General features: G+C 47.5%; 2 protein-coding genes and 1 long non-coding RNA gene across 8 annotated transcripts in view; 2 read left to right on the top strand and 1 right to left on the bottom strand.

The window, feature by feature from the left end:
- The window catches only part of TMEM268 (transmembrane protein 268), a 20,639-nt gene extending 16,266 nt beyond the window's left edge, over positions 1–4,373 (top strand). For both annotated transcript variants that reach the window (XM_078382764.1, XM_078382765.1), the window contains one exon: positions 766–4,373. In XM_078382764.1, coding sequence (XP_078238890.1) covers positions 766–927 — 162 coding nt within the window. In that variant the 3' untranslated portion in view covers positions 928–4,373. The remainder of the gene's footprint in view (positions 1–765) is intronic.
- The window catches only part of LOC144585147 (uncharacterized), a 122,348-nt gene that overhangs the window by 78,840 nt on the left and 28,759 nt on the right, over positions 1–14,749 (top strand). The window lies entirely within an intron of this gene.
- Positions 1,431–14,749, bottom strand: LOC110089880 (uncharacterized). Of its 5 annotated transcripts, XR_012082167.2 has the most exons (5): positions 14,531–14,749; positions 12,539–12,640; positions 9,760–10,059; positions 6,827–6,885; positions 1,431–1,952 (listed from the first exon to the last, which is right to left on the bottom strand). It is a non-coding gene; the product is annotated as an uncharacterized LOC110089880 (long non-coding RNA). The 5 variants fall into 5 exon arrangements; XR_012082168.2 differs by lacking the exon at positions 6,827–6,885 and having other exon boundaries at positions 14,531–14,747; XR_012082166.2 differs by lacking the exon at positions 1,431–1,952 and having other exon boundaries at positions 6,037–6,885; positions 14,531–14,747.

Raw genomic sequence — 14,749 nt, 5'->3', positions numbered from 1 at the left:
TTATTTTGAATAGGTAGTGGAGTTATTGACTGTTGAAAATTGTGTTACCTGGGAGGTCATCTGTAAAGGATGCCTAATTACAGGGGCTTTTCAGCCGGCGGGATGTAATCTAATGCCCGCTCAGCAGAATGCCGTGGCCAGCTGTCCACCTTGCCCACCCTTAGAGCCAGCTCTGCATTTAAGATTGTAGCTTTGTGTTTTTGCTTGGACATTAATTCATCCCTTAGTTGCCTTTCTCTCTCTGTGTGTGTCTCTTTCTCTCTCTCTTTCTCTCTCTAAACCAAGTGTTTTAGGGCTAGAATTGGGTGCTATCATACACCTAAACTGCAAGTAAGAGGGAGACGCTCCATTGTGTTGCTGTTGTGGCATTGTGCTGATGTTTGCCACGGTGGGGGCAGAAAATGGACAGCTAGGGCTATGGAAATGGCCCCAGGAGCTGCATACGGGGCCATGGACCTGGTATTTCCCATGTCTTGAATGCTCCCCCTGACGATGTTTCAGAAGGAGGGCCTTTCCCATCACTTCTACCCAGTCCCTTGAAATGGGATTGAACCCCATGGTTTTCCATAGGAGTTGGCCTCCTTGGTTCCTTCCTCAATTCTCCCTCATTATCCAAGCTTCAAGGATCCATCCACCCACCCACCCACCCACCCACCCGTCCGTCCATCCATCCATCCATCCATCTCCTCCTCCTTTGCATTTGGTAGCTCTCAACCCTAGCACGTTACTAGTCCTCAGGAAATGTCTGCACTTTATCCATTGCAGGAGATGGCCATGCACTTGTTGACCGTCTTTGCAAGCTACTACATCAGGCTCCTGGTCCTCGGTCAGCTCCCGAAGGTCCCGGCCAGGCGGCATACGGACCTCGGCCATATCCCCTGCCTGTGCCAGTTTATTGAGACCCGTGTGTTGGGAAAGAGATCTTGAAGGGACGAGCCTGTGTTGCTTTTATCCCCCCCCCCCCCCGTACGTGCTGAAGGCTAGCCGGTGCTGGATAGAGCATCAGAAGAAGCTGCAACTGGGAGAAACCCATGAAGGACAAGCCTATTTCCCATAAAGGTGTTGCCTACAGGAAATGTTCATGATAAAGGCTGGGCTTCCTTTTAAGGAGCCGCTTGTCTTAAGACACCAGGCTGATGCTCGGCAGCTGGAATGTGACCAACGCAATCCCACTCCTCCTACCCAAGATGGGGCTTCTTGGGTAGACGGGATGTCTACCAAAGTAGGGGCTTTCCAGACCTGGGTCCCTATACGTTTGTCCCTGAAAGGAATGACTACATCTGAGCCCTTGTGGGAACGAATGGAGAGCATTATCTCATGGGTATGATGCATGAGAACCTGGCCTTTTGATAAACTTGAACTGAGGACAAGAAAGAGAGAGAGAGAGAGAAGCTCCTAGAATGAAAAAACATTGTCTCAGTGGAAAAGAATGTTGATTCTTTTTTTAAATTTATTTTTGGGGTGGAAGGTGGAGAGAGGTGTTTGGAGAAGCTGGTGTCCTCTCACCTGTCGCGAAAGACAACCGACAATTGAGCATTTCGGCTGAAGGAATGCAGTGCGTTCCCACTCTTAAGACTTTGTAATTTCAACATTGGTCTCCATCAGTGTCACAGCTAAGGGCGGGAGGGTGGGTGGGATTCAGACTCCTTCGTCTCCTTCCGAAAGAGGAGTTTGCAAAGTTGTCTTCATGGCCACCTGTGATGATGCAAAGATGGAGCGACAGTGTGGTTTTCTCAAAGGGGGAGGATCCTCCTTCCAGAAGGGCTGGGCTCCGTGCGGTGTCTTATCTTCATGTTCTCATGGGCTCCTCTCTGAAAGAAAAGCTATGGGTGGGAGGGGGTCTCCTTGGGACGAACCTCGGTTGGCTTGTCTTCTCCTGCCAGACCTCGTCCTCACTTTGACAACAGCACCCGAAGCAAGCCCCCATTCTGACTGCCGCCTGGACCCCGGAGCTAGAGAGAACGAGAACGCCATCAGCTAGACGTTGAGTCCATGTTTCACACGGGCCCGTTCCCAATGAAAGTAACAAAACCTCCACAGGACACATACAAGAAGAGGGGGAAAGTGCATTTGACCCAGTTGAGCTAACAAAAGGAGATCCCACATAAATAACAGAGTTGTGGAGTCGAAAGGAACACCAAAGGCCACCTCAGTGAACCCGATGCTATTCCAGGACTTTTCCTGGAAAGGGATTTCTGTGTGATTTCTGGGTGATCCCTGTTCAGGGAGCTCTAAATGGGGAGAATCCACCACCTTCCAGGGCGATCTGTCCCATTCTCTGACAGGTCTCACCCTCAGGGTGTTCTACCTAATGTTTAGTCACAGTCTCCTTTCTCAGAATCCCTTGATTTGGATTCTACCCTTCGGGTCAATAGAAACCAAGTTTGCGCCATGTTTCCTGTGATAGTTCTTGCTGTATCTTAGGATGGCCATCATGTGGTCTCAGTTTTCTGTTCTCCAGGCTAGACACACACCCAGGTCCCTCAACTGCTCCTCAGACGGTTGGTTTGCAGACCCTTTACTATCTTGGCAACTTTCCTCTGGACACATGATAGCAAAAATGCAGTGTCCAGAAACCTGACAAGCTGTTCCAGGTAAGGTCTGACCAAAGCATAATAGAGTGGTGTTATCTAGGGACATGGTGGCGCTGCGAGTTAAACCACAGAAGCCTCTGTGCTGCAGGGTCAGAAGACCAGCAGTCATAAGATCGAATCCACACGATGGAGGGAGCTCCCGTCGCTCGTCCCAGCTCCTGCCAACCTAGCCGTTTGAAAGCATGTAAAAATGCAAGTAGATAAATAAGGACCACCTCGGTGGGAAGGTCACGGTGTTCCGTGTCTAGTCGTGCTGGCCACGTGACCATGGAAAACTGTCTTCGGACAAAGGCTGGCTCTATGGCTTGGAAACAGGGATGAGCACCACCCCTTAGAATCAGACACTGGACTAAATGTCAAAGAGAACCTTTACCTATTTAGGGATTGGATTTTTGATTTTTTTTAAACTACAGATTCCATAATTCAAGGGGTTCTGCCTGATTTACAGACACTTCACAGACACCTAAGTGGAAGAAAAGGTCTTGAACCGTGGAAGGCTTTGAGGCTAAGCCCCTGAAAGGCTAAGTCTTTCAGCTTTAGTCTTTTCTCCCAGGTGAGACATGCTTAAATGTCTGGAAGATGTGTGTAAGTGGAGTAGAACACTCAAAAGGGGAATTTACAGGACTTGTAGCCCAAGAGACCCCAAAAATCCCATCTCTAAGATTATATGTACAACAACGCAAGAGAAAAAGAGCCCCCAGGAGCACATGAAACCTTGTCTGATTAATAGTGCATTACTAATCTCTGAATGTCTGGTCATCTAACCATAAGGGGGTGAATAAAAATACAAAATCTGATATCATTTTAATTATGTATTAATGAATAGGAATTCCACAGATCCCTATCTCAATGTAGACATACCGTTCCCAAGCCCAGTATTAAAAACCCTGCATTAAAGAGACTTTTTAAAAATATTCATATTCAAATGGCTTTTTTGGGTAGATTCTTGTTTTCTGTCCTGATTCCTAGAACATGTCAGAGTAATAAATTTACCCATGGATCATGGCAGAAAAGTTTGGTTTCAGATCATATCTGTCTCCTTAGAGCAGGGTCTAAGTGGGACGCCCCATGGGGCATTTACCCCCTCCTTATGGGTAAAAGGGCCGAGACACACACTTAAAATCAAAACGATATAGTAAACGATGTCACAGTAATTTCCTGCCCCCGCCCACCCCTTTTCTCCCCTCCATTCCAGGGAAGGGGAGAAACGTAAGAACGATGGCCATTATGTTGTGGAATATGAGACAATAGTGGGTACTGAAATGTCGTGGAGAAGCAGTGGAGGTGGACTTCCAGAACGACCACCAAGAGGATGTGTCGGGCTATTTCTGATCTCCCCCATCAGTTAATAATAATAATAAGCTTAGAACTGCAGAGCTGCAAAGGGATCCTAGCATCACCGCAAAATTGTCTTTGAAATCAGACATTTCCCCTCCTTTAGGTAACCAAGTTTGTTCACTTACCTTGCTAATATAACTCAGACCATATTTATGGGGGCTTCAGGATGCCCCCCCCCTCTCTCCTCTCTATTTCTCTCTCCTCCTTGGCCAGGAGGAAAAAGGATTGTTTCCTGATGTCAATTACCTTTTTCTTATGCCAACCCAGCCCACCATCACCTTTTAAGAGGTTGCCCCGGTAACATCACCTGGTGAAGCAGGATGGGCTTCTTTGTGACCCAAGCCACTCCATTGTTGACTTAAGGTTTGACAAAGGAGGAGGGGGGAGGATGGGGAAGTTTTCCACACCTCTGTGGGGCAATCCAACCTTGTATGAATCTCCTGGGTGAAAAAAAACTGTTAAATGGAAAGTAAGGTGGAGCAGCTTTTGGATTTCCTAAAGAACAGATATCAAAGAGCAGATGACAAAACCCTAGGCTTAGGGGATGATGGATGCCCACGAGGACACCAATAGATTGTGCTGACAGCAGGATTTGGTATTTCGAAAGCCACACTGTTTGAAAAACAGCCTCCGGCTGTTGCTTTGTGTTTGGGTGATGAGTGGTGAACTGATGAAAAAAGGAGTCCGCTTCTGGGATTTTCCCTCGCGTGATGTGACATTGAGAATGGCCGCGGTGCTGGGGGACTGAGAGAAGGGCCTTCTGGAAGAGCGTAAACAGAGGGAATGGCATCAGCTCACCGATGGCACCAGACCAGAAAATTCTGGACAGCCTCTTCCAGGTTTTTCACATACATGTGAAATAGAATGGGAAGGCCTGTATCCTAAGGCTCCCCACACAGGCTAATGGTCAATGTGTTGGCCAGGAGTCCCCAAACCACCACCACCAATGGCAAAGTGACATCATGCAAGGGAAAATCCCAGAAGCGGACTCCTTTTTTCATCAGTTCACCACTGACTCATCACCCAAACGCAAAGCAATGGTCAGGGCTGTTTTGCTGTTTTTCAACAAGTGTGAATAGTAGTGAGCGCACGAGGAGAATAGTAGTGAGCACACTCTGTAGAGACCAGCTGGACTGCTGCCATGGGTGTGGTCAACATGCAGGCTGCCCTCTGCTATGTGAAGCTTGGCATCCTTTCTCCTGCTTGCCTGGTTTTGCAAATCGTGGGTACAAAAGCACAATATCTCACATTAATAAACCGTATGGTTGTGGTTTTTTTTGAAGAATTGACTTAATAATCAAGTTGATTTCAACTTAGAGCAACCCTTTCCAGGGGCTTTCCAGGTAGAGAGTGTCCAGAAGTGTATGCTTTTTGAGAGACACCCACTCATCAAATTTATTTTTCCCTTGAAAGTATGCTACATCTGTTCTCCCCACCCCACCCCTAACTCATAAAACTTTCTTGTACAGGGGAGATTTTTCTTCGTTCCTTACTCACACCTCACCTGGGTTGCTCAACCTCTCCACTGCCTGATGACGGAGTCCACGAAAGATGGGTGCGGTCTCTTTTGGGTTTTTCTCTTCCAACCTCCCGACCCATGGAAAAGCCCTCTGGGTTGGACTTAATCATGCAGGTTGCAAATGAAGCAAGCATAGGAACAAGGGATTTGTAAGATAACATCTCACTCATCTTGTTTGAAGTGCTATAATGCATTTGAATAACCAGGAGATAATATTTACTGATGGGATCAATTAGCACCTCAGTAATCTTCTCCTTTATTCCATACATCTTAATTAATCAAAACTCAGCCCATTGCCTGCTTAAGCGGCTACTGGCCAACCTTACAACAACAACAATAACAATGACAGCAACCTTAGAACGGCACAGCTGGAAGGGGACCCTGTAGATCATCCAGTCCAGCCCCTTTCAAAGGAGGCCCCATGGGAGAATCAAACTCCCAACCTCTGGCTCCACAGGAAGCAAAACTAATATTACCTATACAGGGTACCTGAAGACCTGCATCTCCCCATATGCCCCGTCTTGGTGTTTAAGATCATCCGAGGAGGCTGTAGAGTAGCGAAACAATTTTGGATAGGAGCACATATTGTGTTACAACAAATACTGCTTTGTAAGGTTCCATTAACCCCAGAACTATTTTTATTGAGTATGATATCAGATAATATAGATAAAGCAAAGAAGTGTATAGTTATACATATTGTCACCGCAGCCAGAATTCTCTATGCCAAAAATTGGAAAAGTCCGGTGGTACCGAAACAAGATCTTACGGAGATGATAAAGGAAACAGCAGAAATAGACATATTATCGGAAGTGAGGAAGGACTGTCCATTACAAAAGGCAACTGAAAGATGGGACTTATTCTACAAATGGTTAGAGTCACCAGATAGTGCTCGAATAACACAAATCAAAATGTGAACTGAAATCTGGAAGGCAGAAAATAGTAGAAAAGCGGAATTTGAATCTTGATATTGCAATGTGAATAGAATGGATGTTAGTATATATTTGTTTCTCCTCCCCCCCCAACCCCAACCCTTTCCCCCCCTCTTACCTTCTGTATCCCACACCCTAACCCAACTTATCAAAATTAAAAAAAAAAAAGATCATCAGAGGAGGCTCTCCTCTTGGTCCCATTACCAGTGCAGGCAATGGGATCGAGCTGATGGGGGCCTGACAGAGCTTTCTTTATGGATATGGGATGCTCTCCTTTGGAAGATCAGGGCCCCTTCCTTCTATCCTTCCACCAAAGGCAGGTTTTTAACATTCATGACTGAGCCCCATAATGCCATTTTTAAAAGTTAAGATAGTTTTTAATGTTTGCCTGCTTTTAATTATTCAATCAATTTTAATGTGCATAGGGTTTTAATTGATTAACTTACTATGTTTTTAATTCTGCTCTGCAGGCCACCCCTGGTCCTCTTCTAAGGAGAAAGGTGACCTATAAATAAAATGGATAAAAATAATAATAAAGGAATAGTAATAGAAATGTCTATAAGAAGATATTGGAAGCAGGTACAAAGATTAAGTGATTTACTAGAACAGCAAAATTGCTTGACTGTTGATGAGTTTGATAAGAACAGATTAAAAAGGAAAATAAATAACATTCTGGGAGTATTAGCAGAAAGAGGGGGTACATGTTTAGGGAGAGAGATGGGGTGGGTGGAGGTTAGAATTTATTCTCTAAACCTGTACTAATATGATGTTGTTTTTTGTGTAGGCTCTGATTTATCAAATTTATCCATGTTGCTGTGACTCATCACTGAGAGTTATTAACTTCACTATTTGGCAGTATCTCACCTTCTCTAAGTTTCTATCAGTCTAGTTCTGACACATCATACTTGACCTTATAAATATACGTTTTGTAAATAATCACTCACAAACATTTTCTTGTGTGTGTTTGGAAAAATATAAGAGGGAAAACCAGGTATTTTGGGAAACCCAATTGGCCAAACTTGCAAAGGGACAGGAACTTAAGAAAGATCCAGAAGAAAAAAAGAACATTATGCAAGGTGTAAAATGTTGTTCCGGTTCCCACTGGAATGAACTCCTTTTGGGATAAAGGCCAGCTGTGATGAACAGGGGCTTCTGATTTTCTTCTTGAAGCTCTCCTAAGCTCTGTAGGACTCTTAGGTTCAGACATCCGTTTATCTGGCTTGACGTCGTGACAATTGTTCACCAGGACTGGGAGGTTATTTCAGAAATTACATTTCAAAACAGATGTACAGTGGTGCCTTGCTTTATGATTGCCCCGCATTACGATTGCCCCGCATTACGACGATCTTTCTGCGATCGCAATTGCGATCACAAAACGATGGTCTGAATGGGGTTTTTTCTCTTTGTGATGATCGGTTCCCTGCTTTGGGAACCGATTCTTTGCAAAACGACAATTTTCCTCCAGTTGATCGGCGGTTTCAAAATGGCCACTGGGTAAATAAAATGGCTCCCCACTGTTTTCTGGGACGGATTCCTCACAAGACAGCCACCGAAAATGGCCGCCCTATGGAGGATCTTCACTGGACAGTGAGTTTCCAGCCCATTGGAATGCATTTAAGGGGTTTCAATGCGTTTCAATGGGCTTTTTATTTTCGCATTACGACGTTTTCGTTCTACAGCGATTTCACTGGAACGAATTAATGTCATAATGCGCGTCACCACTGTCCTGGCTTTGTCTTACAAAGCCTACGGTACCAGAACTCTTGACTGGCGGTGGTGCATTTTTAGGTCAGTAACTCAGAAACAATTCATAGCCTCCGCGCATAGTTCTGAGTGCAAAATGTTTCCAAGATCCACAACATATTTGAAAAATATCCATGGGACTAATGGAATTTCCCAGATACAGTGGTTCCCGACTTTGGGTTCCCAGGTTCTCAGAACCCTTCACCCTAACTGTGCTGGCCAGGATTTCTGGAAGTTGTAGTCCAAGGTCTGAGACCCAAGGTTGGGAAGCAATTGGGAACGCTAAAGCATGCAAATGCAAGTAGATCAATAGGGACCACCTCGGTGGGAAGGTAACAGTGTTCCGTGTCTACGTCGCACTGTCTACGTGACCACGGAAGATTGTCTTCAGACAAAAACGCTGGCTCTATGGCTTGGAAACGGGGATGAGCACTGCCCCCTAAGGTCGAACACGACTGGACAAAAATTGTCAAGGGGAACCTTTACGTTTACTAACCCTAACCCTTACCCTCAGGCATTTCTCATTAATGCCCAGTCACAATGTCCTTCCTTATCATTTGAACCCACTGGCTTGGAGCCCTACCCTCTGGAGAAGCAGAAAAATGCTTGCTCCATTTCCCGTACGATGACCTGCCCAATATGTGTCAAAATGGCAGCCATACCATCTCTGACTCTTTCCGCTCTGGGCTGTGCATATTCAGCTTGTGAGTTGTGTACAGAAGAAGGCTAATATAAATCTCCTGGCATACAAACTATTCATTATGTTTCTTTTAAAACAGAACTTAAAGTAATGAATGACAGGTAATTATGTGATGTAACTAGTTACTTTCAAGCCCTGAAATGGTGCTTATTCAGGGAATGACATTGCTGAGCAATAGCAGGAAATCAAAAGTTGAAAGATCTGTCTGTCTGTCTGTCTATCTATCTATCTGTCTATCTATCTGTCTATCTGTCTATCTATCTATTCGCAAAAGCTTTCACGGCCGGGGACTAATGGTTGTTGTGGGTTTTTCGGGCTCTTTGGCCGTGTTCTGAAGGTTGTTCTACCTGATGTTTCGCCGGTCTCTGTGGCCATGGGCATCTTCAGAGGACAGCAACCTGCTGGAATGTTTGCTTAAAGTTTGGGTAAATTGCTGCAGCAAATTGACAAGGTGCAGTGGTGGGTCTGGGTCCCATGCCTGGTCATATGCCCATCGCAACGGGTTGGCAAAGTGGGTCTTGGTTGTGCAACAAGACCCACTTTGCCAACCCGTTGTGATGGGCTCCGGTGGCTTAATGCAAACATTGCGTGAACCCCCTCGTAGCTAAGGCACCCATTGGAGTTTCATGGAAGGACTCCTATCCTGAACAGGTTTCCTGAAAGATCTATCAACTCCCTTGCAGTCAAACCTACTTAAGCTGCGGAGTTGCCTAATTCCCACCCAGCACTCTGTGTTTGTACAGGCAGGGCGAGCCGCTTGTCTCGGATCTATAAACTTCCTCCCTCGGCCTCCTCCTACTGTGTATGCCTATGCTATTATAAAGTGGCTCGTAGTTCATTCCAGAAGAGTGAGATCAAGGCTTGCCAATATAATCCTCCTTTTAAATGCTGCAGTATATATTCATTTTATTTGAACGCAGCACTCCATAATCTCACCATTAACTTGTAAGGGCATCACAGCAAAAGGGAAAGAATTCAGGCCCATTCATCTCCTTGCGGAGCTGGTGAATGTGTCGTCATGGCTTTGTGTGATAACCCAACTGGCGATCGCCTTGGTGGGTTTAGCAAAATCAGGTTTCTCTCCATCAGCAGCGCAGGGTCCTGTTACGAAGAACGGTCCCGGCACGGTCTTCTAGCCTCATGTTCCCGCTGGCTGAGATCTGATGGGAAAGTTGGACTCGGAAGGCGGGTCCACCTCTCTGGGTTGGCGTCGTCATCCTCCTCCTACTTCTGGAGCTGCACAGTAACAGATATAGATCAAGTCAGATTTAAGGTTAGGGTTGGGGTTGGGGGTGAAGGTTTGGGGTTGGGATTTGGGTCAGGGTTGATTTCAGGGTTAGGGTTAATGTTGAAATGAGAGTTGGCATTGGGGTTAAAGTTGAAATGAGGGTCAGGCTTGAGTTTAGGGTTGGGTTAGGGTTGACATGGTTGTGATTCCAGTCGGGGCTAGGTTTAGGGTTTGGGCTAGGAGTGGATCAGGGAAGGGATTAGGGTTAGGTTTGAGGTTAATGCTGAGTTTTTGTTTAGGGTTGGTCTTGGGTTTGCAGTTAGGATTAGGGTTAAATCCATGCTTCAAGTTATTGTTGAGGTTGGGTTGAGGTTGGGTTGCCCTGTCTTCCCCCTGGAACCTCTTTGACAAAGGCAGAAGACTCTTCTTCTTCTTCTTCTTCTTCTTCTTCTTCTTCTTCTTCTTCTTCTTCTTCTTCTTCTTCTTCTTCTTCTTCTTCTTCTTCCCCCCCCCTCCTCCTCCTTGCTGGAAGGAACCTACTTTTCTGGTAAGCTCCATCAAGAGAGAGTCACTAAATGAGGCTCTGTATCCACTTCCCCCTTTCCTCCAATGGAGAGAGAAAGGGGTTGAACCAACTTAAACCAAGTCCTTCTAATGGAACAGTTCCAGCCCCCTCCACACCTGACACCCTTTCGCTCTCTTCCTCCTCCTCTTTTGTGGTCAACTGGCAAGAGCATCTGTATCAGGGGCACCGAGCGGGCTCCCCTCAGGCATCCTCTTCCAACTTGGAAGAGGGTCGTTCCATGAGGGACCCGCTCACTTGGAGGTCCCTTCTCTGATGGTTGGGCTCCTCCTTTCTTTTCTTCCTGACTCCCTTCAATAAGAGGGCTGGTAGGGTGGACGATGGCACCTCTGGAGCTTGGCTTCTCCCTCAGGGCACATGCCTTTCCCCCACTCCTGAATCCATGGGTTTTCCTTCCACTCCCACACCCTCCTCTTCCTTGGCCTCAACGGTTCCTGCTTCCACCACTGCCTCTTGGGAGTTGCGTTTGGGATGGAGATTGGGCTTATGGTTTGCTTCTGGGTTAGGGTTAGGGCGAAGGTGAGCTGAGGCCGGGATTTTTCACTCATTGAAAAATTCCATAAAAAGAACAACGTTCAGGATATGGAAGAGACCCAAAAGCAGACGAGGAATAAAGGGAACTGGCAAAGAAAGTTCATGCTGGTGTGTGCTGGCACCATAAAGGAAACCATTGATCGCCCCATCCCCCAAATCCTACCATTGTCCCATTTTCAAGATTTCCAGGTGAGCGTCTTCCTGGCCAGGGCACTTGCTGGTCAGGGAAATGCCATCGAGTGCTCCTGCTTCCCTGCGGTGGTGGTCGTGGGCTTGCTTGGCGTGATTTACCAGCCCTCGCGCTCTGCTGTCCTCTCCTTCCTAATTCTTCCACCTCCAGCTGCATCAGGGAAGCTCTTTGAATCCATCACGTGTAGGCTTCAGTTGGGTCATATGGGACAACGCACCGTTTAGACTCTGCTCCCTGAGCTCGCTTTCTCCTCCTGCCTAATGGCAGAGCCGGCCACCGATCTCCCCTTTCCCTGGGTTCCTCTGTTCCCCACCTCCCCTTTGGCCTCTTCCCACCTGTTCATCTTTGCTCCTGTCCTTTCTCCTCTTCCCTTCTCCTCTCCTCTCTTACCCACCTGGGAAGAGATTGCCCACCCAAGGGTGGGTGGCAGCAGAAATCATCAGCGGCTAGCAAATCACAGCAAGAGTAGGCCCATGGAATCAGTGTGGATTTGTTGAGTCAACTCTTTGGTTGACTCTAGGTGTGTCCAATTGCTTCTGTCTTTTGTGGCATTTCTATAAAAGAGGGGAGGAGGAAGCGGCTTCTGTCTCTGCCCATCCTCTGCCGCTACCACCCTTGCCTCTCCCAGGACTGAAAGAAGTTGTCCTACTTCTTGTTTACTCCCAGATCAACTCACTGGCTGTGGCTTGCTTTCCCTCCCCCAAGGAGGATGTGGTAAGCTCTTTTCTTCCTGCCTCAGTAGTGAAGTTCCTGATGGCACCCGGCCGTTGACAACAGGGGGTTGCAAGAGAATGATCGTTGATTGTGCTAGTGGTGGATGATGCTCACCAGCACCGGTAGGGAAGAGGGCCTGGTGGAAGGGAAGCGGAGGGTGACCGTGGGTGCTGCACATTAATTCTGGTCCGGTTCCTCTCCTCCTCTCTTGCTGTATCGCTACAGCTGCTTAACTTTGCTGTAGAACTCATGACCATTTACTATCCACCGGAGCAACAGCTACACCGACAGCCCCTCTGTTCTGTAGGCTTCCACAGGTCCTGCTCTGCTTGAGGAACACACATGGGACCTCCACACCCTTTTCCTATCCACCGGGTAACAAGCCCTGTCGGTCCTCACAGACCAGCCTCCAACCCAACGGGGTCCTCCACCCGCTGTTCTATGGAGACGGCCCGACCCATCTCACCTTTATCTTTCGGTGGGACCGACGCGTCGTGCCGCTCCGCTTCCCCGTCTTCACCACAACAGCTGCAGCAGCTCCTGATTCTTGCCGCCACATAGCTGCAGGCTGGGAAAGGAGTGCTGGGTTAATTGGGAAACGTGTCCGTTTGGCCGATGAAAGCAAATATTTTGTTGACTGTCCTCTGTGCCGGTTAAGCCCCAGGAAATCTCGGGGTGGTCAGTGGTCTCCCAAACCCAACACAAAGGCATGGTTTCAGAGGACCTTTGTTCCCCTGGATCAGGTGTTCCTCTGGATAGCCCCGTGGGACATCTTTTGCCTCAGTCCTCTTTTCTCCCCTAATAATGCTGCTCCTCCCCCACGAAAATTCTGCATTTCCTACTTTCCCCAGCCCAGTTTTAGGTCTTTGCTGTTGAGGCTGCTGTTATTACTCACCGCCTCTCATACTGGCTGAATCCGAGATGGTTTTTTCTGCAAAACATTCTGTTGGGAGTTTCAAGGAAGTTGTTTGGTTCTAGATGGTTTTTGTGCACAGAGAGGGAATTGAACTGGCAGAAAACTTGCCAGGGTTAATCGGCTGACATTTGACTATCTCATTTAGTCCCCTGCAGGTTACTCTAGCCTGCAACTGCTAAGGTTTACAAAAATGTGCACTGCAGATGTCATGACTCCAGGATCTGGATGATGTCCATACAATTGTGTGTGTGTGTGTGTGTGTGTGTGTGTGTGTGTGAACTGCTACTACACATAACATACAGGTAAAAGTTCCCCTTGACATTTAGTCCAGCCATGTCCGACTCTAGGGGGCGGTGCTCATCCCCGTCTCCAAGCCGTAGAGCCAGCGTTTTTCCGTAGACAGTTTCCGTGGTCACGTGGCCAGCGCGACTAGACACAGAATGCTGTTTACCTTACCACCGAGGTGGTCCCTATTTATCTACTCGCATTTTTACATGCTTTCGAACTGCTAGGTTGGCAGGAGCTGGGACAAGCGACGGGTGCTCACTCCGTCGCGTGGATTCGATCTTACGACGGCTGGTCTTCCGACCTTGCAGCACACAAAGGCTTCTGGGGTTTAGCCCGCAGCGCCACCCCCGTCCCTTCTATATACCATATAAGATGAGTGCAAAAATGTAATTGTATTCTCGAAGGCTTTCATGGACGGTATCCGATGGTTGTTGTGGGTTTTCCAGGCTGTTTGGCCATCTTCTTAACCCTTACGAACACGGCCAAACAGCCCGGGAAAACCACAACAACCAAAGATATAATTCCTTCCCACCTCCAGATTTACGCAACCTGACTTGGAAATCAACTCCGCGTTTACCTCACAAAAGCAAGCCAATTCGTAACACGTGGAGGCGAGGAAACCTGAAGTGAAGGTTATTTTAAAAAATTCCTTCAGGGTCTTCGCTCCTCCTGATGTGCTCGATCCGGCCTCTTGGCCCTCAATCTCTAGATCATGAAGACCCTGGATCTTTATCTATTGCCGGTGAACCGAATCATTACTGGGAATAAACAGACCTACCAGGTTACAGGAGCCCACAGTGACCACAGGGAATACTTGACTATTTCCTGGCTTCAAAACCCAAGGGGCAGTTACACTGACATCATAGCATGTTTCTAAGCAACACTGGGTGGACAATAGAAGTACATTTTTCTTTTAAAAAAAAAAGAGTTAGGATGGAAAGAGACCTGCTGAGTAATGATCTTGCAACAGGGGAATGAATCACCTGGAGCCTCTCCCCACCTTCCTCCCACCCTTCTTCCACACGAATAAAATGAGAGAAGAAAACACCACTTAGGTTGTTTCCCCCCCTAGGAAAATGTGAGATTTGGAAGGTGTGTGTGGGGGAGCCGAGGACAAAGTAGGGTCTGGCAGAAGAGGTCCAAAAGCTCGCAGCAGAAGCACCCCTTTGGTGTGCCCTAATCTCCACCCGTAGTGCCTGGAAATTCCCACTGGAGCCCCACATTGTTTGAATCTGGAGGTACAGCTTGGTTTACCGTTGATGATAACTCAGACCATCCTTCCCAGGGGTGGGGGGTGGGTGCCAGTCTCCCTCTCTCTTTCTCTCTCTCTCCTCCTCTCTTTCTCAGTCTGCCCGTCTGTCCGCCCGTCCTCTGCCGGTTGCTTGCCACTTGTCAGTTCCTCCTGGGGCACAACCCTGGCGCTCTTCCTCGGAGGGTGTTGCTCCAGGGACGTCATCCAGTCATGTGGGAGGG

The sequence above is a fragment of the Pogona vitticeps genome, chromosome ZW-PAR (assembly GCF_051106095.1).
Source record: "Pogona vitticeps strain Pit_001003342236 chromosome ZW-PAR, PviZW2.1, whole genome shotgun sequence".
Lineage (NCBI taxonomy): Eukaryota > Metazoa > Chordata > Lepidosauria > Squamata > Agamidae > Pogona > Pogona vitticeps.
This window is presented reverse-complemented; position numbering and strand designations above follow the sequence as displayed.